Below are 19391 nucleotides of genomic sequence, written 5' to 3' on the forward strand. Positions count from 1 at the left end.
TAATCTAAATCATCAGGAAGACATTCAATTATTACTACTACTACTGCTACCTCTACCACCATCACTACAGGCACAGAATTACAGAATTCCTAGAAATATGGAAATGTTCTTGAAAAAACATGAAAGCTCTAAAACATTATAGACAGCAGCTGGCATGTAAGTTTGCTGGACAAATAATACTATGGAAATGGAGAGGAGAAAATATTTGATGGTTTCAAAATTTCTGGTAAATGCGGGAGATCTTACATTATGAGCCACAGTGGCACAGTGATTAGAGTGCAGTACTGCAGGCTACTTCTGCTGCCTTCTGGCTGCCTGCAATTTGACAGTTCGAATCTCACTAGGCTCAAGGTTGACTCAGCCTTCCATCCTTCCGAGGTGGGTAAAATAAGGACCCAGATTGTTGGGGGCAATATGCTGACTCTGTAAACTGCTTAGAGAGGGCTGTAAAGCACTGTGAAGCGGTGCTATTGCTATTCAGGGATAAAGGATAGATAGAAAGAAAGAAAGAGACTAGATAGCCATTTGTCCGCTGCTCAAACAGGATTGAACTAGAAGACCTTCTAGTCTAGTCTAGGATTGGATCCCTTCCAATCCTATCATTTTATGTTCTATTTTGCATTAAAACATATACGTTTATACATTATATAAATATACATTAAAACATATAATAAGGCCTATTTGATCATAATGATAGTATAAATGGAAGGGCTTGCTTTTGTTAATGGAAGAATTTTTCTTCTTCAATTTCTACTGAATGCATCAAAGTAATTTGGCAGAGTGGGAAAAGCTGCAGTCTGATTGTTGCTCTCTGCTTTGCAGAAGAAGCGCACTGAGCGTCTGGTGATCACCCCTCTGAATCAGCTGCTGAGCATGTTTGCTGGGCCTCACAAACTGGTGCAGAAACGCTTTGATAAGCTCCTGGATTTCCACACGTGCACCGAGCGGGCCGAGAGGTTAAAGGACAAGCGGACCTTGGAAGAATTACAGTCAGCACGCAACAATTACGAGGCCTTGAACACCCAGCTGCTGGATGAACTGCCCAAATTTCAGTGCTGTGCCAAGGAGCTTTTCACTAGCTGTCTGCGGAGCTACGCCGAGGCTCACTGTGACTTTGTACGCCTGGCACTGCAGGAACTTCAGCCTTTGCTCTCAGTAAGTACAGAAGCTGCAAGTGGCTGGCATGGCTGGCGCTTTCCATGAGAACGGAAGGAAAGAACACGGCACTTCCAGGTTTTCTTCTCCATCTTTTTCACTTGTAAGGCATGTTTTCACTGAACATATAGACCTCTAAATGAAATGTTCCTTGGAGGAGATCCATGGTAGAATTATTAATACTGATTACCTCTCCACTTACATGGAAGTGAGGAAGCAATCCTCACTGTTTTGGAGCCATCAAATTATCATCATGGTTACTCTGAATATAGTGGGTTCTTATTGAGAAGAATTTACCTAAAATTGTCCTTTTCTGACTCATGCCTAATATTGCTTTCCTCTATCTCAGCTGCTGCAAGTGGTTGGCAGGGAAGGGAATCTTATTGCCATCTTCCAGGAAGAGCATAGTAGAGTCCTCCAGCAACTGCAGGTCTTTACCTTCTTTCCGGAGAGCATCGCTACCATTAAAAAGCCCTTTGAACGAAAAAGCCTGGAGCGCCAGTCAGTGCGAAAACAGCCCCTTCTGGGCATGGTGAGTTCTATGCAAGTAACAAGAGATGGAAGGCTGCCCTCTAGAGGTGGAACTATGACATTAATGTCAGTATGGTCATGGTGAAGAGTACTTGGGGGCTTAATGTATTCTTCCTGATATCGAAAAGAGTAAACAGATAATCTGTGGAATTCATTGCCATCAGATACGCTAATAGTCACCAAAGTAGAAGGTTTTAAAACAGGGTTGGAGAATTTAATGGAAGTTCAGGCTATCGGTGATTACTAGTCACTGGCTGTACATTACTTTTTGAATCATAAGTAATATACTTTAAAAGCCTATTTATTGTTGGGAGCAACAACAGAAAGTTCTGTCATCCCAGCCCTTCAACCATGTTTGTGAGCTTCTAAAATGTAATGCTTCAACTTGATTACTACATTACATGAAGCTCTTTGGCTGATCTAATATGGTACTCACCAGTGATGGGTTCCTCCCAGTTTTACTACCAGTTCGCTGATCGTGTGCTTCGAGCATGCACTTCATGTGTGCGCGCAATTGGCAAAAACTTTCCACTTCCATGTTTCTACTGGGGGGAGCACAGCTGATTCGCGCGGTAATCCACTCTGCCTCGCTAATCAGCTGAGAAAATAAAGGTAAAAAAAGGAGCCCAGTGGGTGGGTGGGCCAATCTGAACATCGGGAGGAACCAGTTCACTACCAGGTGATAGTTGGTGCTACTAGTTCGCCCAAACCGCTGCGTACTGGTAGCAACCCACCACTGGTATTTACTGTTTTAAAAATGAGTCTGAGCAAAGAACTATAGATGCCTGGATTATTCACTGGAGTTGTTTCTCTTATAGCCCAGTTACATGTTACAGTCAGATGAACTGCGAGCAGCCCTCCTGGCCCGCTATCCTCCTGAGAAGCTATTTCAGGCTGAGCGTAACTTCAATGCAGCTCAAGAGCTGGATGTGTCATTATTGGAGGGGGATCTTGTGGGTGTTCTCAAGAAAAAGGATCCTATGGGCAGTCAGAACCGTTGGCTTATTGACAATGGAGGTGAGTGGAAATGTTTCTGAACCACAGCCCTAGGTCCTGTTCCCAGCTTTATTATGCTTAGCATTAGTGATTATTTTCTTCCTTGTCCCATCTCTACAGTGACAAAGGGCTTTGTGTACAGCTCCTTTCTGAAACCTTACAATCCACGCTGTAGCCACTCAGATGTCTCTCTGGGCAGTCATTCATCTGGTGAATCTGAACTCAGCGGTTCTTCCTCATCCCATGGAATCAGTACACCAAACAACATTTTGACCATCACATCTGTTAACAGCCCCCATAAGCCTGCACAGGACTCTGGCATCCCAGACAACCTGATTAATTCTGTTCAGACTCTCTCAGAGTTGGATGCTGTTTGCCAGCTCCAGATGGGTCCCACTGTGGAATCTGCACAGCCATCCCGCAATCCTCCATCATCTCGGCGACATAGTAATCCAGATGCACGAAACGGGCACCAAGCCCGGTACAAGGCAAGGCCAGCCCCATCAGTGGACAACTTAAGGCTGAAGAGCAGTGAGTGCATGGGAAATCAGGTGAGTGGGACAGAAGCATATGTAGACACATGCTCGTTGCTTTTAATGGCCTGATTCATATATTATAAATTTCATTTGATCATGGCATACCAAAACCCAGAATTGTTTGGATTCTGGGCATTGGACATTGGACAAAGCCAAAATGGGTCAAACCAAATTCTGCTTTATGGTTTGAACAAGACTAGTATATCGATTCTAAATTGGCTAGCTAGTTTTTATAACTAACATCTTCTTAGTAATGCAGTATTTTGGATGACTAGGAAGAATTTAACACTTTGCTGAAAGAAATGCAAATTTATTTAGATCTACTCTGGAAATAGGTTTCATACTTATAAGAGAGAGAGAATCCCCAAAGTATTATGTAGCAAAATAAAAAGAACAATTTAGGAGGGTTTCTGGTTGGCCCAAAATGAAGATAGCAATTGGTTTTGTCCTGTGTTCTTTCTCACCTCCTCCTATATTTTTTGCTTCCAGGTCTATTATGCCCTTTATACCTTTAAGGGCCGCAATTCAAATGAACTGAGTGTAACAGCCAATCAAAGACTAAAGATTCTACAATTTGAAGACATAACTGGCAACCAGGAATGGTGGCTGGCAGAGGCACATGGGAAACGGGGTTATGTACCATCCAGTTACATTCGCAAGACTGAATACACGTGAGCTGCTGGAATAGGAGATGTCACAAACTGGTGCCTTTATAACTACCATGCAAGGGCATACTCTTGCATCCACATCATTCCTCTGAAAGTTTGGATTTCAGTATATTTATGTGGGGAGTTGGACCTGGTTTCCATCAAAGTTGGATGCAATTCTCTTACTGTGCAGCCTGAGACAGCCCTGTCTTCTTCTAAGCAGTGCTGTGTGGAGCTCATATTTCCGATTGAGGTAGACATTCAGTCCACTAACTGGATTTTAAACTGGCTGGAAATCATGCAGCCAAGAGAGATATCTGACTATTGGTGCATAAGCATGAGAAGGGAGCCAGTTAAGATAAAAGGAGGACTCAGATTGTTGGGGGCAACATGCCAACTCTATAAACTGCTTAGAGAGGGCTGTAAAGCACTGTGAAGTGGTATAAGTGCGATTGCTATAAGTTCAGTATTTCAGAAGAGTCACCAAAGGAGTATTAGGTATATTTGCTGCCTTGAATTATTTATAAAAATAATAAAGGCAAGATATAAAGAAACAAACAAATAGAATCGCCTCTTAAGGCCCAATCTTACTGTTGTCCTCCAGCAGCCGGTGCTCAAAGGTGTAGCTGAACCTACTAATAGTTATGGCAAATAGTTGTTGGTATTTTTGCCCTTTGTGAAACCACGTATCTTCAGCCCTGTAAGGAGTGAGCTTAGAAGAAAGATGGGTTCGGAGAGGTTGCTGAGTGTTACCACCAAGAAGCATGTATTCCATGTGTCCTTTCCCTGTCTCAGTATTAGTTAACATTGTTTGCTGTTGGGCAAAATTATTCTTTGGTTCAACTTTAGACAGGTTTGGTGCTCATCTTGCATGCTGCAGTATCTGTGACAGGGCAAGGCTGCAATTCTTTTGTCCCTGACTCAGATCAGAGCTGGAGGGGGAGCATTTATGCTCTGGGGGAAACAGCAGAATGTAAAAACTATGTTTTGCTTCCTGAGTAACTTGCTTGAGTTGCTGTTGTGTAAATAAAATATATTTCTCAAATTACTTGTATTTATTTTGGACAGAAACAATGCTCTTTCTCTTTCTAGTGTACAAATTTATTTTCTATACTCGGGAAATCTTAACCAGAGGCTATTGAGAATTATTATATATGCTGCCCAGAGTATTTCTTTGGAGGAGATGAGTGGCTATATAAATTTGATAAATATTTTTTTAAACTCCAGTGATAACTGGTAAAAGTTTATATCAAAAACTAAATAAGAGAGATTTATCTTACAAAGACTCTAAGCATTTTGATAAGTCCAAAATACTTCTGGAATCTTTTTTTATGATCTTTTTAATAAAGACCAAAAGTTTGAAAAATAATCTGCTAGTAGCCTGCTTCACTATGCTATCTCTCACTGTTGGCTTGCATCTCCTAGAATCTTCAGCCAGCATAGAGGACAATAATGTTGTCTATGTTGAAGATACCAACATAGAATAATAGTATAAAAGCCAACCTTCAAAAAACTATATACAACATACATGCAAGAAGGGTATGAAATCTGGATTGCTCAGAATGGTTTCCCACATTTTATTCCTTGATTTCACGTAGTGACCCTGTGGTAACATTTTAGCATGATGCCTAACCTCAAGTTCTTTCCATGTAAGCAAACACATGCTGATGCTGACCCCAAAATAATAAAGCTGCCTTAAAGTCTCAGGTAATGCTCTGTAAACTATTATGTTTTAAGGGTAAGTGACACTAGCAGCGCTGGTAACATTTTTCATTCCATGCCAGTGGCAAATCAAGGAAAATCGCAATGCCGGTGATTTTTCTGCCTTGAGCTCCCGTTCCTCTAAAGTGCAGTGTCCTGACTTCTTGTTATGCCAGCTTCCCTGGCCAACCCTGCAAAGATGCCTTGCTGTTGAAGCAGCTCTTCAGGGCTGTCAAATTCTACAATCTTTCCTTCCTGAAGTACCATCACCCTAGAAGAGAAAGAGCAATATGAATTTGGGAACGTTTCAATACAGATAGTTCTCAAGTTACAGTAGTACGTTTAGTGACCGTTTGACGTTAGAACGGCACTGAAAAAAGGGACTTATCACCATTTTTCACATTTATTGCCATTGCAGCATCCCCATGGTCACATGATTTATATTTGGATGCTTGACAGCTGACTCACCTTTATGACGGTTGCAGTGTCCCTGGGTCATGTGATTCCCTTTTGCGACCTGACGACCAAAGTCAATGGGGAAGCCAGATTTGCTTAACAACCGTGTTACTAATTTAACAACTGCAGTGATTCACTTAATAAATGTGGCAAGAAAAGTTGTAAAATGGGGTAATATTCACTTAACAAATTTCTCACATAGCAACATAAAAGTTTGGGCTCAATTGTGGTCATACGTCGAGAACTACCTGTACTTGCATGGATCGCCTATTATATAATTTTGAAAGGGTGAACAGAGGAAAAGAGTTGATTAGATATTATCAATCCAATTTTAGATAGTATAGAAGTATAGATTTAGGAATCAAAATGATAAAAGGGAAACCAAGTGAATAGTGTAACAAGATTTAAGAGTGTTTTCTAACCCTCTATTTTTTGGAGTGCTCCACACAATCCTGTTGTGGCAGAACTTTCACCCCTGTAGTTTAATATTCTCTATCATGGATTCCTTTGCTGCCTCCTATGGCTATTCGGCATGGTCTTTTGGGTGCATGATAGAAATACTCCGTTCCCAGCTGTGTACCTTTTCGTTCACTGACACAGACACACACACATTAATGCAAATAATTACCTATGGCTGTCCATGATAGTGTGTAACCGATGGGCAATGGTGATTACGGTGCAGTTGGCAAATTCGCTTCGGATTGTCTCTTGGATCAAGTGATCAGTTTCCATATCTACAGCAGCTGTTGCTTCATCCAAAATCAAGATTTTGGATTTACGAAGCAGGGCTCGTGCCAGGCATACAAGCTGCCTCTGCCCCACACTGGAAGGTGGGAAGGAAGAGGGACACACAAATAAAAACTGATTATTGATGTTACTATCAAAATTAATGCAAATAATTGCAGGAAACTGAAATGAACATCAGTCCAGATAATACTCTCCATCAATCAAGCCAGGCTGTGAGACTCAATTAGAGAATAACGCCAAATAGGAGGTACTTGAATAGCTCAAGCACATATGGTATCTTAAGATGACACCAGCTCTTGGCCATTTTCACTAATTTCCTATACCTCAAGTTCTCTCCTCCTTCACTCACTGGAGAAGACACCCCTTCAGGTAGAGCTTGTACATAGGACTTCAGATGTGCCAATTCTAGAGCATGCCAGATGTCTTCATCTGAATACTGATCAAATGGATCCAGATTCATACGTAAGCTCCCCGAAAAGAGTATAGGGTCCTGAAAAAGTAGATACAAGGCACTTTAATCAAGGCTAGTTTGATTAAGAACTATGGCTAAAATAAATTGAGGTAAGAGAGTAGAAGCAGTTATAGATACAGTTTAATAGAGTTGGAAGGGAACTATCAGGTCTCATCTAGTCAAACCCCAGCCCAAGCAGATCCTATACCAGTTTTGACAGATGGCAGTCCAGTCTCTTCTTGAAAGCTTCCAGTGATGAAGCTCCCACAATTTCTGAAGGCAAGCTGTTCCATTGATTGATTGTTCTCACTGTTAGAAAATTTCTCCTCCTTTCCAGGTTGACTCTCTCCTTGTTCAGTTTCCATCCATTATTCCTTGTCTGGCCTTCAGGTGCTTTGGAAAATAGCTTGACCCCCTTCCTCTCTGTTATTTGAAATATTGGAACACTGCTATCATGTCTCCCCTGTTCCTTCTCTTCACTAGACTAGCCATGCCCAGTTCCTTCAACCGTTCATCGTACGTTTTAGCCTCCAGTCCCCTAATCATTTTGGTGGTGGTTGTCTGCACTCTTTCTTAGAATCTCAACATCTTTTTTATAGTGTAGTGACCAAAACTGGATGCAGTACTCTAGGTGTGGTCTTACTAAGGCTTTATAGAGTGCTTTCAAGAGTACCACCCTTGATCTTGATTGTATCTCTTTGTTAATGCCACTTACGATTGCAATGGCTTTTTTGGCTGCTGCCGCATACTGCTATTTAACTGGTTGTCCACTAAGACTCCCAAGATCCCTCTCACAGTTACTGCTATTAAGCCTGGTTTCACCTAGTATATATGTGTACTTTTGATTTTTCTTGCCTAAGTGTAAGATTTTACTTTTCTCTACATTGAATTTCATTTTGTTAGATAGGGCCCAGTGTTCACATTTGTATTTAACCATCTGAAATTGCTTTTCGCTACTATAATGGTATTGGGAATGACATTGGGAGAGAGAAGGAAGATCTGCAGGCGAGGCTATGGTCAGATAAGAGGCAGCTGAGCCTACCCAAAAAAAAAGGGTAAGTGACAAACATCTCAGAACTGACTCTCCCTAGTTCTTGGATTGTAAAGGTTCGAGAGTTAGTGTAACTTACTATAAAGATAGAGCTATTACTCTTAGGTTTGTTTCTTGTTTGGACTACCTTTCAAGGCTCACAACTACTGTACACCCAAGCAGATAATATACTTTATGTAGTAGCTGAACTAGCCCATTGTGTTATTCCTTTCATAATACATTATATCATCAGTTAACCAAATGGTGTGGGTTTACAGAACAAACTAATCTATCGCATAGACCAGGGGTGGGCAACTGTGGCCCTTTTATAACCTGTGGACTTCAACTCCCAGAATTCCTGAGGCAGCTTGGCTGTCTCAGGAATTCTGGGAGTTGAAGTCCACAGGTTGTAAAAGGGCCACAGTTGCCTACCCCTGGCATAGACACATCTCAGCTCTTTAACTGATAAGCCATGTTGTGTAAACCCAGCCTATATGTAGAAGAGGTAGCTATAGTATTAGCTACCTCTTTGAATAATTGAATTAAGTTGAATTGAATAATAAAATTAATAAGTTTCTTCAGCTCTTCAGCTGCCTTAACTCCTGGAATTCAAAAGAGTAGTTTAAATTGCCGAGATCCTCTGTCAGCACCTACTCCAAAGGAAGTAGTAACTGCAAGCTGGTAAAAAAAGAACACCTCCCTTATCCCTTTTTCCCTCATTACTGCAATGTGCAGATGGAGTTTGTTAGAGTATTCATGCAACCAACCGTGGGCCAGATATGATGGCAACGTGACACCGCAAGTTTGACACCCATGCTCTAGGGTTTCTTTTACCTGTGGGATGATAGTGAGTTTCTCACGTAGGTCATGAAGGCCAATTGTTGCTATATCAAGTCCATCGATTAAGATCTTTCCTCCAGCTGCTTCCAAGATGCGAAAGAGGCAATTTGTGAGAGAGGATTTTCCAGCTCCTGTTCGGCCCACCACACCAATCTGAGAAGGCAGAATTCCAGGAATTGGGTGTCTGATAAAGCTTTAATTTCTCTCTTCTTGTGGCCTGTTTCTGTGATCCAACTGTGTTTACATCGTCCATTCCTGCTATTGCCAAATAAGTCCATGACAGGTTGCTCAGTAACTGTTATTTTGCTTTCAGCAAAAAAGGTCATTCTTGATATCTGAGCAATTTAGCATAAATTAGAATATGGAATCAGGGGTGAAATCTACTTACCTTCCTTACTGGTTCGGAAGTGCATGCACCATGCACACAGACCCTCTACGCATGTGCAAAACCTTCTGCACATGCGCAGAGGATAAAAAACATATTACTTCCTTGTTAAAACCAGGAAGTAACTAAACCCGGGTGGGTGGGTAGAGCCTTGTGCCGCCATCGCTACTGGCAGGTGGCACCTGCCACAATCGCTACCGGATTGCCCAATCCGGTCCATTTCACCCCTGTATGGAAAGTAGGAAGGCCAAGTCTTTCCCTATTTTATCTCCACTTGATTTCACTCTTCTTTCTCCTGGACCATACTCATTCCTCAATAAAACCCTGAAAGCTCGATTGATGTCTTTTCCCAAGATATCTCACCTTCTCGGTACCCTTGATATCACAGCTGATCCCATCTAGAACTAGCTCTAGGTCTGGCCGATACCGAACCTTGTAGTCTATGAAAGTGATCTCTCCATTGTTGGGCCATTGAGAAGGTGGTCTCTTTGCTGTCACCCATGGTGCCTACACATGGGAAGATGACCATTAGAAGAACATGCTTAGAACAATTTCACACATCTCTTCATCTCACATATGTACACAAGTATATATCATTTGCACAGCTCCATTTTCTGTACCTCGTTTGCAATTTCTGTGTATTCATATAATCTCTCTATAGCCACAATGTTTGTCTCCAGCTCCGACGTCATTCGCACCAACCAGTTCAGAGTTTGAGTTATCTAAATAAATTAATGGAGGTATCACTATTGTCATTCTGCTTTTTCAATTCCCTCTCTGATCAAATAGTTACATTGAATATATTCCATTTGGATATTATTTATAGATCCCAACAAGATTGTCATTTCCATATTCACTTATTTTACTAGAAACATCATAGTTTCTTTTAAGGCTCCAGAGCAGGGGTGTCAAAATTGCGGCCCCGGGGCCAGATGCATCACCTGCTGGCTCCACCCCCGCCCAGTTTAGCAAAGGGGAAAAAAGTCCAGATATGCCACGTGAAGCCGCCATGATGTCATGAGTTTGACACCCCTGCTCCAGAGGAATAACTTCAACATTTTTGGGCAACGCAAAGTTGGGGAACTTGAAACTTTCCAAATGTTCTTGAACTAGAATTCTCAGCATTTTCACTATTCAGTATTTAGGTTAGATTGGGCTACTGGGATCTGGAGGACCTCAGTTGTATATGGTCTGAATTAGTTATTAAGTTTACAATAAAATATATTGTTTATTTCATTCTACTTTCTTCTCAACACAATAATTATGAACTGATTTATAAATCCACTGATTTCATCGAGAATGTATAATTTCTTATATATATAAATTTGATTTATATGCTGCCCTTCTCCGGAGACTCAGGGCGGCTTACAATGCGTTAAGCAATAGCCTTCATACTTTTGTATATATTCATACAAACTCAGCTTATTGCCCCCACAAACTGGATCCCTTGAGAATGTATAATTTCTAATATATGACTTTCACTGTCAGAATTAATCACATGGTTAATTGAGCAACACATTTAAAATTAATTTGCTTGATGTTTTTCTTATTGCTAGCAGTACTATATTACCACAATGGACTTGCAGTTAAAAACAGTGCCAGAAGCCCAGGATTAGAGGACTGCAGCCAGATAGATTTACAATCAGAACTGATACATCAGACATGTCAGTATACATACACAGCAAGCCCCCATTCAGCTATCTCTTTGTCTTAGAATATGAGTCTCCGTTACTCACATTCAGAGCCGAGGAGATGGAGAGTCCCACGATGCCACTGTTCAAGGAATCTTTAACAAAGACTGCTAGAAGTGCTGCAAAGAAAACTGTCAAATTCCCCACCAATTCTAGTCGCATAGCCAGCCACCTTTAGAAAGAGAGAGAGAATGGGAGTCTATGACATCTCATTAGCAATCTTTACTGCTTTATAAAGGAGAGATTGTTCCAGAATAACCCCAAATTAATCTCCTCTCACTGGCTTGCAACAGAAATGCCCCCTGTATACCTTCTCCTGACCTCCTAAATACCTGGTTCATACCACAGATAGTCCTCGACTTATAACAGTTCATTTAATGACTGTTCAAAGTTACAATGGCACTGAAAACAGTGACATGGCCATTTTTTCAAATGTATGACTGTCCCAGCAGCCCCATGGTCACATGATCAAAATTTGGCCGCTCAGTAATTGGTTCATATTTATGGCGGTTGCACTGTCCTGGGGTCATGTGATCCCTTTTTGCAACCTTCTGACGAGCAAAGTTAATGGGGAAGCTACAATCCCTTAACAACCGTGTTAAGGGACTCTAGCTTCTGTGACTTAACAACTGCAGTGATTCACTTTGTGGCCAGAAAGGTCTTAAATTGAACAAAACTCACTTAACAAACAACTCAGCAGCAAAATTTTTGCCTCAATTGTGGTCATAAGCCAAGGACTACCTACTGTATATATCAGTCAAACACTCAAGAGGAAAAGAAACTTACTTTTAAATTTCAGATTTATTATTCCTAAATAGCCAACAGAAAGTGTCTACTGTTTCAATCTTTGCAATAATATTAAAGCCAGTCTTCCCAATTTCATGTCTCCCTTGAATTCTGAGAATTCAAGAAGTTGGTCGAATTCATCAGGAAGAAACCAAACAGAGAAGTACTAACTTAGGTTCTCTCTAATGTGTATCCATAGTGTGTGACTGTAGTATTATTTATCCATTTATTACATATTATTTCTCCCTTCCACTGGTTACAGGGTTGTTGTTGTTGTTGTTGTTGTGGTTGTTGTTGTTATTTCTATTGTTTTACAAGTAATTTTTTACTCTACTCCACTCCAGTCCACTCAATTCTTTAGAAGGCTAACCTTAGGAGGATTATCTAATGATGCTACTTGAGGATGAATGGCCCACATTAGAGTAAAGGCCAGAAAGATGTACATATCAGATCATGCTCTCACACAGGCTAGAATATTGCAAAATGTCATATTATCTGGGGAAAATTCAGCAGTTGAGGATGGGAGACCAATTGTCTTTCATGATGGCAGTGGACAAAAAAAACCTGGCAACCTATATTATAGATTTGTATCTTCTACAGGAGAGACTTGCCTGTTGGAAACACCCCAAGAGTAAACAGACTTCTGATTCACATCCACAATCTTCTCATTGTGCTGCAGGAAGCGCTCCTGATGCCCAAAAGCCCTGATGACAGAGAGACCTGATACTGTCTCACCAAAATGGGAATAAATTGGAGACCGGGTGACAGAGTCCAAACGTCGTAGCTGGCGGGATGTAGCCACATAGAATTGCTAGGAAAAAAGAGATAACTCAGCAAGATCCATGAAACTATATTACGACACATCATATTGGAGTTTGTTTTTCTCAGTTTTAACTAACATAAAACAAAATTGTGGCATCCTATCATTTCGAGTGTACATTATTCTGGCACATAATTCTTGTATTTGAGCAAATTGTTTCTAATTAATGTTCTTAAAGCAAAGGTCTACTTCTCCACGATATAGATGTGTGGGTTTACATACAATTCACCTCATAGTCTGGCCATGTTCTTTTAACATGTTCTTTGCTATCTTATCACGGTCATAGCTACAGGGAAATACCATTTCAGAAATGAACAAAGCAAACACTGGGACAGATCTGCATTATGAGTGGAAAAGAGGACTATTCAATTTTAGGAATATGTGATTTAATTAATCTCTTGTTTTATATACCCAAGGTTCAAACAGTTTTTCAATCTATCGCATTTCCATTATCATCAAGACTCACCAGAAAATCCATAACAGTGTTAGGATTATTTTATAGAAAGATGTGCGTGGAGTCAACATTTTCTGACAGAGATCCAAAAGAGTCAAGTATACTTAAGAATATTAGAATGCAATATTATTGAGTATTGAGAGTACAATAAGATATTAAGTATTCCTGAATCTGCCTTCTTTTGAAACATACAGGACTTTCACTGTCTTTTCTTTCACATTCTACAAAGCATCACAGATTTGGATCTAAAGAGGCAGCAGCAGCTGTCTTTAGAAATGAACTTCTGAGTAAGAACTCTGAAGGTTTTATTGCAAGAATATGCACTCCCATCTCTATTGACAACTCACTAGAATGAAGTAGTACAGGATCCCCAAAGGCAGGATGACAATTGCAAAATAAGGCGTAGCTAAGCAAATTATCACTAGAGTACTGAGAATCATAAAGAAGCAGTTCATCCAGGAGCGAAGTGATATTGGTATAGTCTCATCCAGAGTGAAAATATCCTGTAAAAAAAAAGGTGAGAATAAAAATAAAACTAGTAAAATAAGAATACTCAGCAGAAGTCCCTGTATGAGGCAATCTAACAGTACTTTTATACCAAATTCAAAATGCCTGCCTTTATTCTAAACTTTTCATACTGTATGCCGTCTTTCCCATGATGCTTGGTGTTTAAAATAACTCTGTTGCAGTGGTGAGGATATCTCATAACTGTTCTTGGATTATAAAAAAATAATTTTCTGCATTCAAGGATTTCAATACAAAATGTTAATGGTAGTATTTGAGCATCAGTGATGGTTGATAAGCTTACAAGACGACTAACTTAAATTTCTTCCATGTAGAAGATACAGAAAATGCATCCATGACCAGTTTTCTGTTTATTAATGGCTTTATTCTTTTGTTTATTCACATGTGCAAAAATCCCATGTTCACATGTTAGCAAAGGTTGGCTAACTAAGTTATGGATGGTTCATTACTACACTGTCTGTAGTAGATGGAGCAACTGTGTGTGAAAACAGCGTAGCATGGTCCAAATTGGTCCAGAATGGAGAATATTAGAAACCCAGTATTTAAATGACTGAACAAAGAGTATGTGTGAAAGTATCAATATAATCAAGAATTAAATTCTTGACTGGTTATAGGGAATAGATCAAAGGAAGTAAGGCAAAATCTCTAGCCTAAGAGAAAAAATATCTAGGAAAGACTCTTTTGAAACACAGGAGGAAAGGTGAAGATTAGACCTCTGCAGAGGGTGAGTCCCAAAGCCTAAGGGCCTATTTGATTTGATCAGACAAGCACATGACTATGGAGAAGGCAGTCCTAAAGATAACTAAAGATAAAGATAACTAGGTAATAGCTATGAAGGACCTGGAAGGTAACAAGCGGCACCTTGCATCGTATCCAGAAGCCAACCAGCAACCGATGCAGCTCGTGAAGCAATGTAGTCACATAAGCATAATAGGAAACACCCATCAGCACTTGGCCACTCTATTTTCTACTAGCTGTAGTTTCCAAATACTTTTTGAGAACTCCATTACACAATCCAAATGACAGATGATTAGAGGATGACAGATTGTGAGCAGTTTTCTGATCCAGAAATTACTGTAATTAGCACACTAGAAATAGCTGTATTATAACTCTCCTGAACACAACTGCCACCTCCTTCTCAAGCAGGAGTTGCGTCCAGGAGGACCCCCAGATTCAAGCCCACTCCTCATGATTAGTACTTAGGCTGTATCAATTATAAGATCCTCGCAAAGCCAGAGTTTTGACCTTGGCAAATCTGTTCACGATACGACCAGTTGGTGTTGAATCAAAGAAACTCATAGGCACCCGCAGGATATTACTGAGGAGCTGTTCATGCAGGATCCGGGAAGCTCGGATACTCCCAAAGGAACAAAGAGCAATTGCAGTCAGCAGGAAGAGACCTAGAAGAAACACAAGCACTGTTCAGACCCCGATGCAGGTGGGGACGTTGATAAGGTACTCTGCATAAAACACATTTGACTTCTGTTACCTTTGTGTTGCATCTTGATGAATCATAAACATGCCACTCAATCCTCTGCTATGTTGTGTCAATTCATTCGGTTCTGACATACAGAATTCAAGCCTCCAAAAAGAATCTACCAAAATGTTTGTATAGCATAAATTATCAGACTGATGATGAGAGCTAGAGGGGCTTTTTATGCTGTTTATGATGATTCTCTGTCCCTCCAGAGACAGAATAAGATTTTTTTTCTCCAGTCTAGGGACGGGGTAAGGGAAGCAGATAATAGCAAGTGGTCTGACTTTGGGGAAACTTACTGTTGCTTCCACCCAGTGCTCCATAGATTCCAATACGCATATCACGTTGCGTGACCGGATAGGTCATATTCTGATAGCGTAGAGCATCACTCGTCCAGTCACTAAGCCAGAGGTTGAAACCAATGAAGGATGCAGCTTGTCCAATATAACCGATGAGGATGCTTATTGAGAGGCCCCAACCGATAGCACGTAAGTATCGCAGATATGTAAATAGCTTCACCTGCACAGCACAGCATTGTGATGAATCATACACTGCACAATTGTTTTGCACTTTCTAATGTCAGGTCCTGCAGACTCCTTACATTCCAGTAAATCTAGGTCTCACAAATATATTGACATGGATATAATAGAAGCAGCTTAGAACAGTGGTGGCGAACCTATGGCATGCGTGCCAGTGGTGGCACGCAGAGCCCTCTCTGTGGGCACACACACCATCACCTCAGCTCTGTTTTGAGTCTCTGCCAACATGCGCGGGTCTCCCACCAGCCAGCTGGTCTTCTGATCTCTGCCACGCATGCACTTGCACGGGTGCATACATGCATGGGCACACACACATGCACCCACGCCTTGCAGTTTGGGTGCGCACACACACTTTGAGCACTCAGTGCCTAAAAGGTTTGCCATCGCTGGCTTAAAGTATCACAACTAGAGACGGAGCTACTCTCAGGAAGGCTGTAGTGGAAATCCAAAAATTCTTATACTAGGCATCAGATAATGGCAAAAAAAAAGAGTACAAACAGACGCAAACAAGAATCGAGACCTCGAAACTAGAATGTCATCACACTTTCTTAGGGATAAAGCTGAATGTGTGGTCTGCCCTTGGGAAAAGCCTTGGTGGCACAGTGGCTAAAGTACTGTTAAAGTAAAGCCAACTGCCTGCAATTACTGCAAGTTCAAATCTCACCAGGCTCAAGGTTGACTCAGCCTTCCATCCTTTCGAGGTAGGTAAAATGAGGACCCGGATTGTGGGGGCAATAAGCTGACTTTGTGTAAAAAGAACACCACTTAGGAGGGGCCGAAAGCCCTACTAAGCAGGTATATACAAAAGTATGAGGGCTATTGCTTAACGCATTGTAAGCCGCCCTGAGTCTCCGGAGAAGGGCGGCATATAAATCGAACCAATAAATAAAAAATAAATAAATAAAAGCAATGCTGAAAACATGGGTTGGAATGGCTGCTGCTAGGCAAAACCAAAAGTCCTCCTAAAGCTAGTTTCAACCCATCCCCCAACCCCTTAATGGGACATACTGTTTTACAATCCTGGCTCTGCCAAGAAATCTGAGTGGGAACCAGTCAATTGGGGAACTTGCTGAGAAAAAGGCAGACTGACCAACATGGCCACACTATTGGACTGATATAATGGTGTCCACAATTGGCTACTTTAGCCCCAGCTTGGCCTTTTCAGGGCCATGCGGAAGACCATAGCCTGCTAGGTTAGCATACCTCTCACCCTCAGCCTGAGGAAATGGAAAATGATGTCCAGGTAACTGCAACAACTAATGGCAAGACATAAGGTCAGCTGCCAGGACCACAAGCCACAGTAAGCAGCCAATCTTGGCTTGATCCTGCCTGGAGCTTAGGAGCTGAGCTTGGTTGCTTAACAGCAGCGTTGCTTACAGTAAAGTTGGAACCTGGCTTGGAGCTTAGCAACAACTTTGCTATACAATTGTAGCCATATAAGGAGCATCCACCTTGAGGCAGCACATAATCTCCAATGAATGCAAGAATTTTTGAAGAGAGACAAGGACTATATTTCACTTTAATAACAATAAGGACTAAGGTCTAAAGCACTGAGTGAAAAGGAATTGTCTTGGGGCACATATAAATATATGTAATTTAATTAAGGTATATAATTATACTACATAATGTTAAAAGTTCACAATTTTGTGGAGCTGCATTATTAGCTGTCCAGGGCTGCATGTGGCCTGTGGCTCTAAAGGGTTATGTGGTTAAACCAATTCATATGCGCTAGGAGGATGGAGTTAGCCCTGCTCAGCCAATGCAACAGCTTTTCATTGAGGAAGCTGTGTGATCTAATAAGGTATTGTGTAAAGCTATCGTAGTGTGTCTAGTCATAGCAAAAAGAAACCCCCACAAAACTTTATTGATTCCTTCTCTAACCTCCATAAATAATCTCTATCTAGTTCTTTGAGAAGAGTGTAACATTCCCATGTCTTCATCTCTTACCTTGCCAGTTTCCATGGCTTCCTTATCAATCAATCTCTGTCCTTTAAACTCTGTCAATGTTTTCTTCTCATTCAAATGCCCTTGATAACCTTTCCTGATGGATATGTTACTGCTGGTACTGCGGCTAAAACAGAAATGTTAATGGTAAAAGGCAGAATTTCTAGAACTTGGCTGCTCTGGCACTATGTGCCTTGCTTTTTAAAAACATATCTGAAAAAGAAAAATCTTCCAAGGGTTCATAATATTTATGCAGTTTGCACCCTTGCCTAAAATAGCTCAGAAAGGAATCCAGTGATGAAATTCTAGGTTGGCTAATACTGTAGAAGTTCAGAGAAGCAGGTTGTTTGATGGCTCTTTCCCATTGGTTCTCCCAGCCAGTATAACCTAATGGAGTTGGTATGTTCAGAGTTCATTCAATTAAACAGTGCCATCTATCAGGACACATACCCTCCCTATTGCAGCACCTGCCCTCTGGAATGAGATCACCCATGGCTCCCACCCTGATGCCATCCTGGAATCTCTAAAAGAATATTCTCCCAAATTAGGTTAGATGGAGCCCCTTATTGGATGTTTTATACAGTACATGTTTTGTGTGTGTGTGCGTGTGTGTGTTTGTGTGTGTGTTCAGATTCCCATCCTTATTTATCTATTTTATATTGTGTTTTTATTTAGTTTTTGTTATATGGTGAGTTGCCAAGAGATAGGCTATGGGAAGGAAGGAAGGAAGGAAGGAAGGAAGGAAGGAAGGAAGGAAGGAAGGAAGGAAGGAAGGAAGGAAGGAAAACATTTTATTGTATAGATATAGAGAGACTATAACTCTCAGAATTCCTTGTCAGAATGTTGGAGATAATACAAACTGTAATATTGTATGGACGATCCTACTTCTTTGATTGTGTTCTTCAAATTCTACCTAGACCAAAAGCAAGGCATATATGCAAGGATAATAAAAGTGTTACGAAAGGAGGTGTTGAGAAATTGATTCCTAATGTTGTTGCGGTAATAATATAAGCTCAGAGAATGACATGAATAACCTTATTCCAAGTCTTGGATCTAGCTCCAAGAAATAAGTTACCACCATAAAGTTTTAATAGGATATATTGGGAATTAATATGGGAGAAAGTTGAGAGAATTATATTAATAGAATGTAATTAAGAAATCCTACTTTTCAAAAGGATTAATTGAATTTATTTTGGTCCTTAGCGGCATTTGATGTCTCATTGTGTATTTTACTTTTTTTTCTCTGTTTTATCTTGTTATTCAGCATGTTAGGATTAAGGTAGGAAAAATAAATACATATCCCATATATCTAGAAGATGCCCAGATTAGGGTAAACTACAATAAAACAAGCATGAAGACAATGATATACTGGGTATATTGGGGCTGAATGTCATTATTAGTTACTTCTGAGGCACAACACATTAGAAAGGAACAGTTTCTTGAAATTGCATACTTTGGAGAGTTGCCCACTGCTTCATCTGAGAACTTTTCCTTAGCCACAAACATTAGGGGAAGCCAGGCATTGCTCTGGTTATAGAAAGAGTTTTCATTTGCCTGAGATCCCTTTTCTATCCTTTCTATTTTTTGCTAGTGGATGTTTTGCAGTATGGTAAACAGTAGAACAAAGCTTTGTAAATTATGGTCTGTGGGTGACACAAACCAACATCAGGAGAACAAAGA

General features: G+C 40.7%; 2 protein-coding genes across 5 annotated transcripts in view; one reads left to right on the forward strand and one right to left on the reverse strand.

The window, feature by feature from the left end:
• Window positions 1-4910, forward strand: part of DNMBP (dynamin binding protein) — a 57033-nt gene extending 52123 nt beyond the window's left edge. For all 4 annotated transcript variants that reach the window (XM_087872754.1, XM_034439831.3, XM_034439832.3 and 1 more), the window contains 5 exons: window positions 823-1155; window positions 1505-1687; window positions 2505-2703; window positions 2803-3233; window positions 3708-4910. In XM_087872754.1, the coding sequence (XP_087728880.1) occupies window positions 823-1155; window positions 1505-1687; window positions 2505-2703; window positions 2803-3233; window positions 3708-3893 (1332 nt within the window). In that variant the 3' untranslated portion in view covers window positions 3894-4910. The remainder of the gene's footprint in view (window positions 1-822; window positions 1156-1504; window positions 1688-2504; window positions 2704-2802; window positions 3234-3707) is intronic.
• A 508-nt stretch (window positions 4911-5418) lies between these two features.
• Window positions 5419-19391, reverse strand: part of ABCC2 (ATP binding cassette subfamily C member 2) — a 37351-nt gene continuing 23378 nt past the window's right edge. The window contains exons 21-32 of the mRNA XM_034439829.3: window positions 17715-17838; window positions 15528-15747; window positions 14997-15151; window positions 13574-13729; window positions 12564-12763; window positions 11212-11338; window positions 10096-10197; window positions 9839-9982; window positions 9085-9243; window positions 7093-7259; window positions 6651-6845; window positions 5419-5837 (exon numbers count right to left, since the gene is read on the reverse strand). Of these exons, the coding sequence (XP_034295720.2) occupies window positions 5708-5837; window positions 6651-6845; window positions 7093-7259; window positions 9085-9243; window positions 9839-9982; window positions 10096-10197; window positions 11212-11338; window positions 12564-12763; window positions 13574-13729; window positions 14997-15151; window positions 15528-15747; window positions 17715-17838 (1879 nt within the window). The 3' untranslated portion in view covers window positions 5419-5707. The remainder of the gene's footprint in view (window positions 5838-6650; window positions 6846-7092; window positions 7260-9084; window positions 9244-9838; window positions 9983-10095; window positions 10198-11211; window positions 11339-12563; window positions 12764-13573; window positions 13730-14996; window positions 15152-15527; window positions 15748-17714; window positions 17839-19391) is intronic.

The sequence above is a fragment of the Pantherophis guttatus genome, chromosome 6 (assembly GCF_059756535.1).
Source record: "Pantherophis guttatus breed Tessera chromosome 6, ASM5975653v1, whole genome shotgun sequence".
In the NCBI taxonomy this organism is placed as follows: Eukaryota; Metazoa; Chordata; class Lepidosauria; order Squamata; family Colubridae; genus Pantherophis; species Pantherophis guttatus.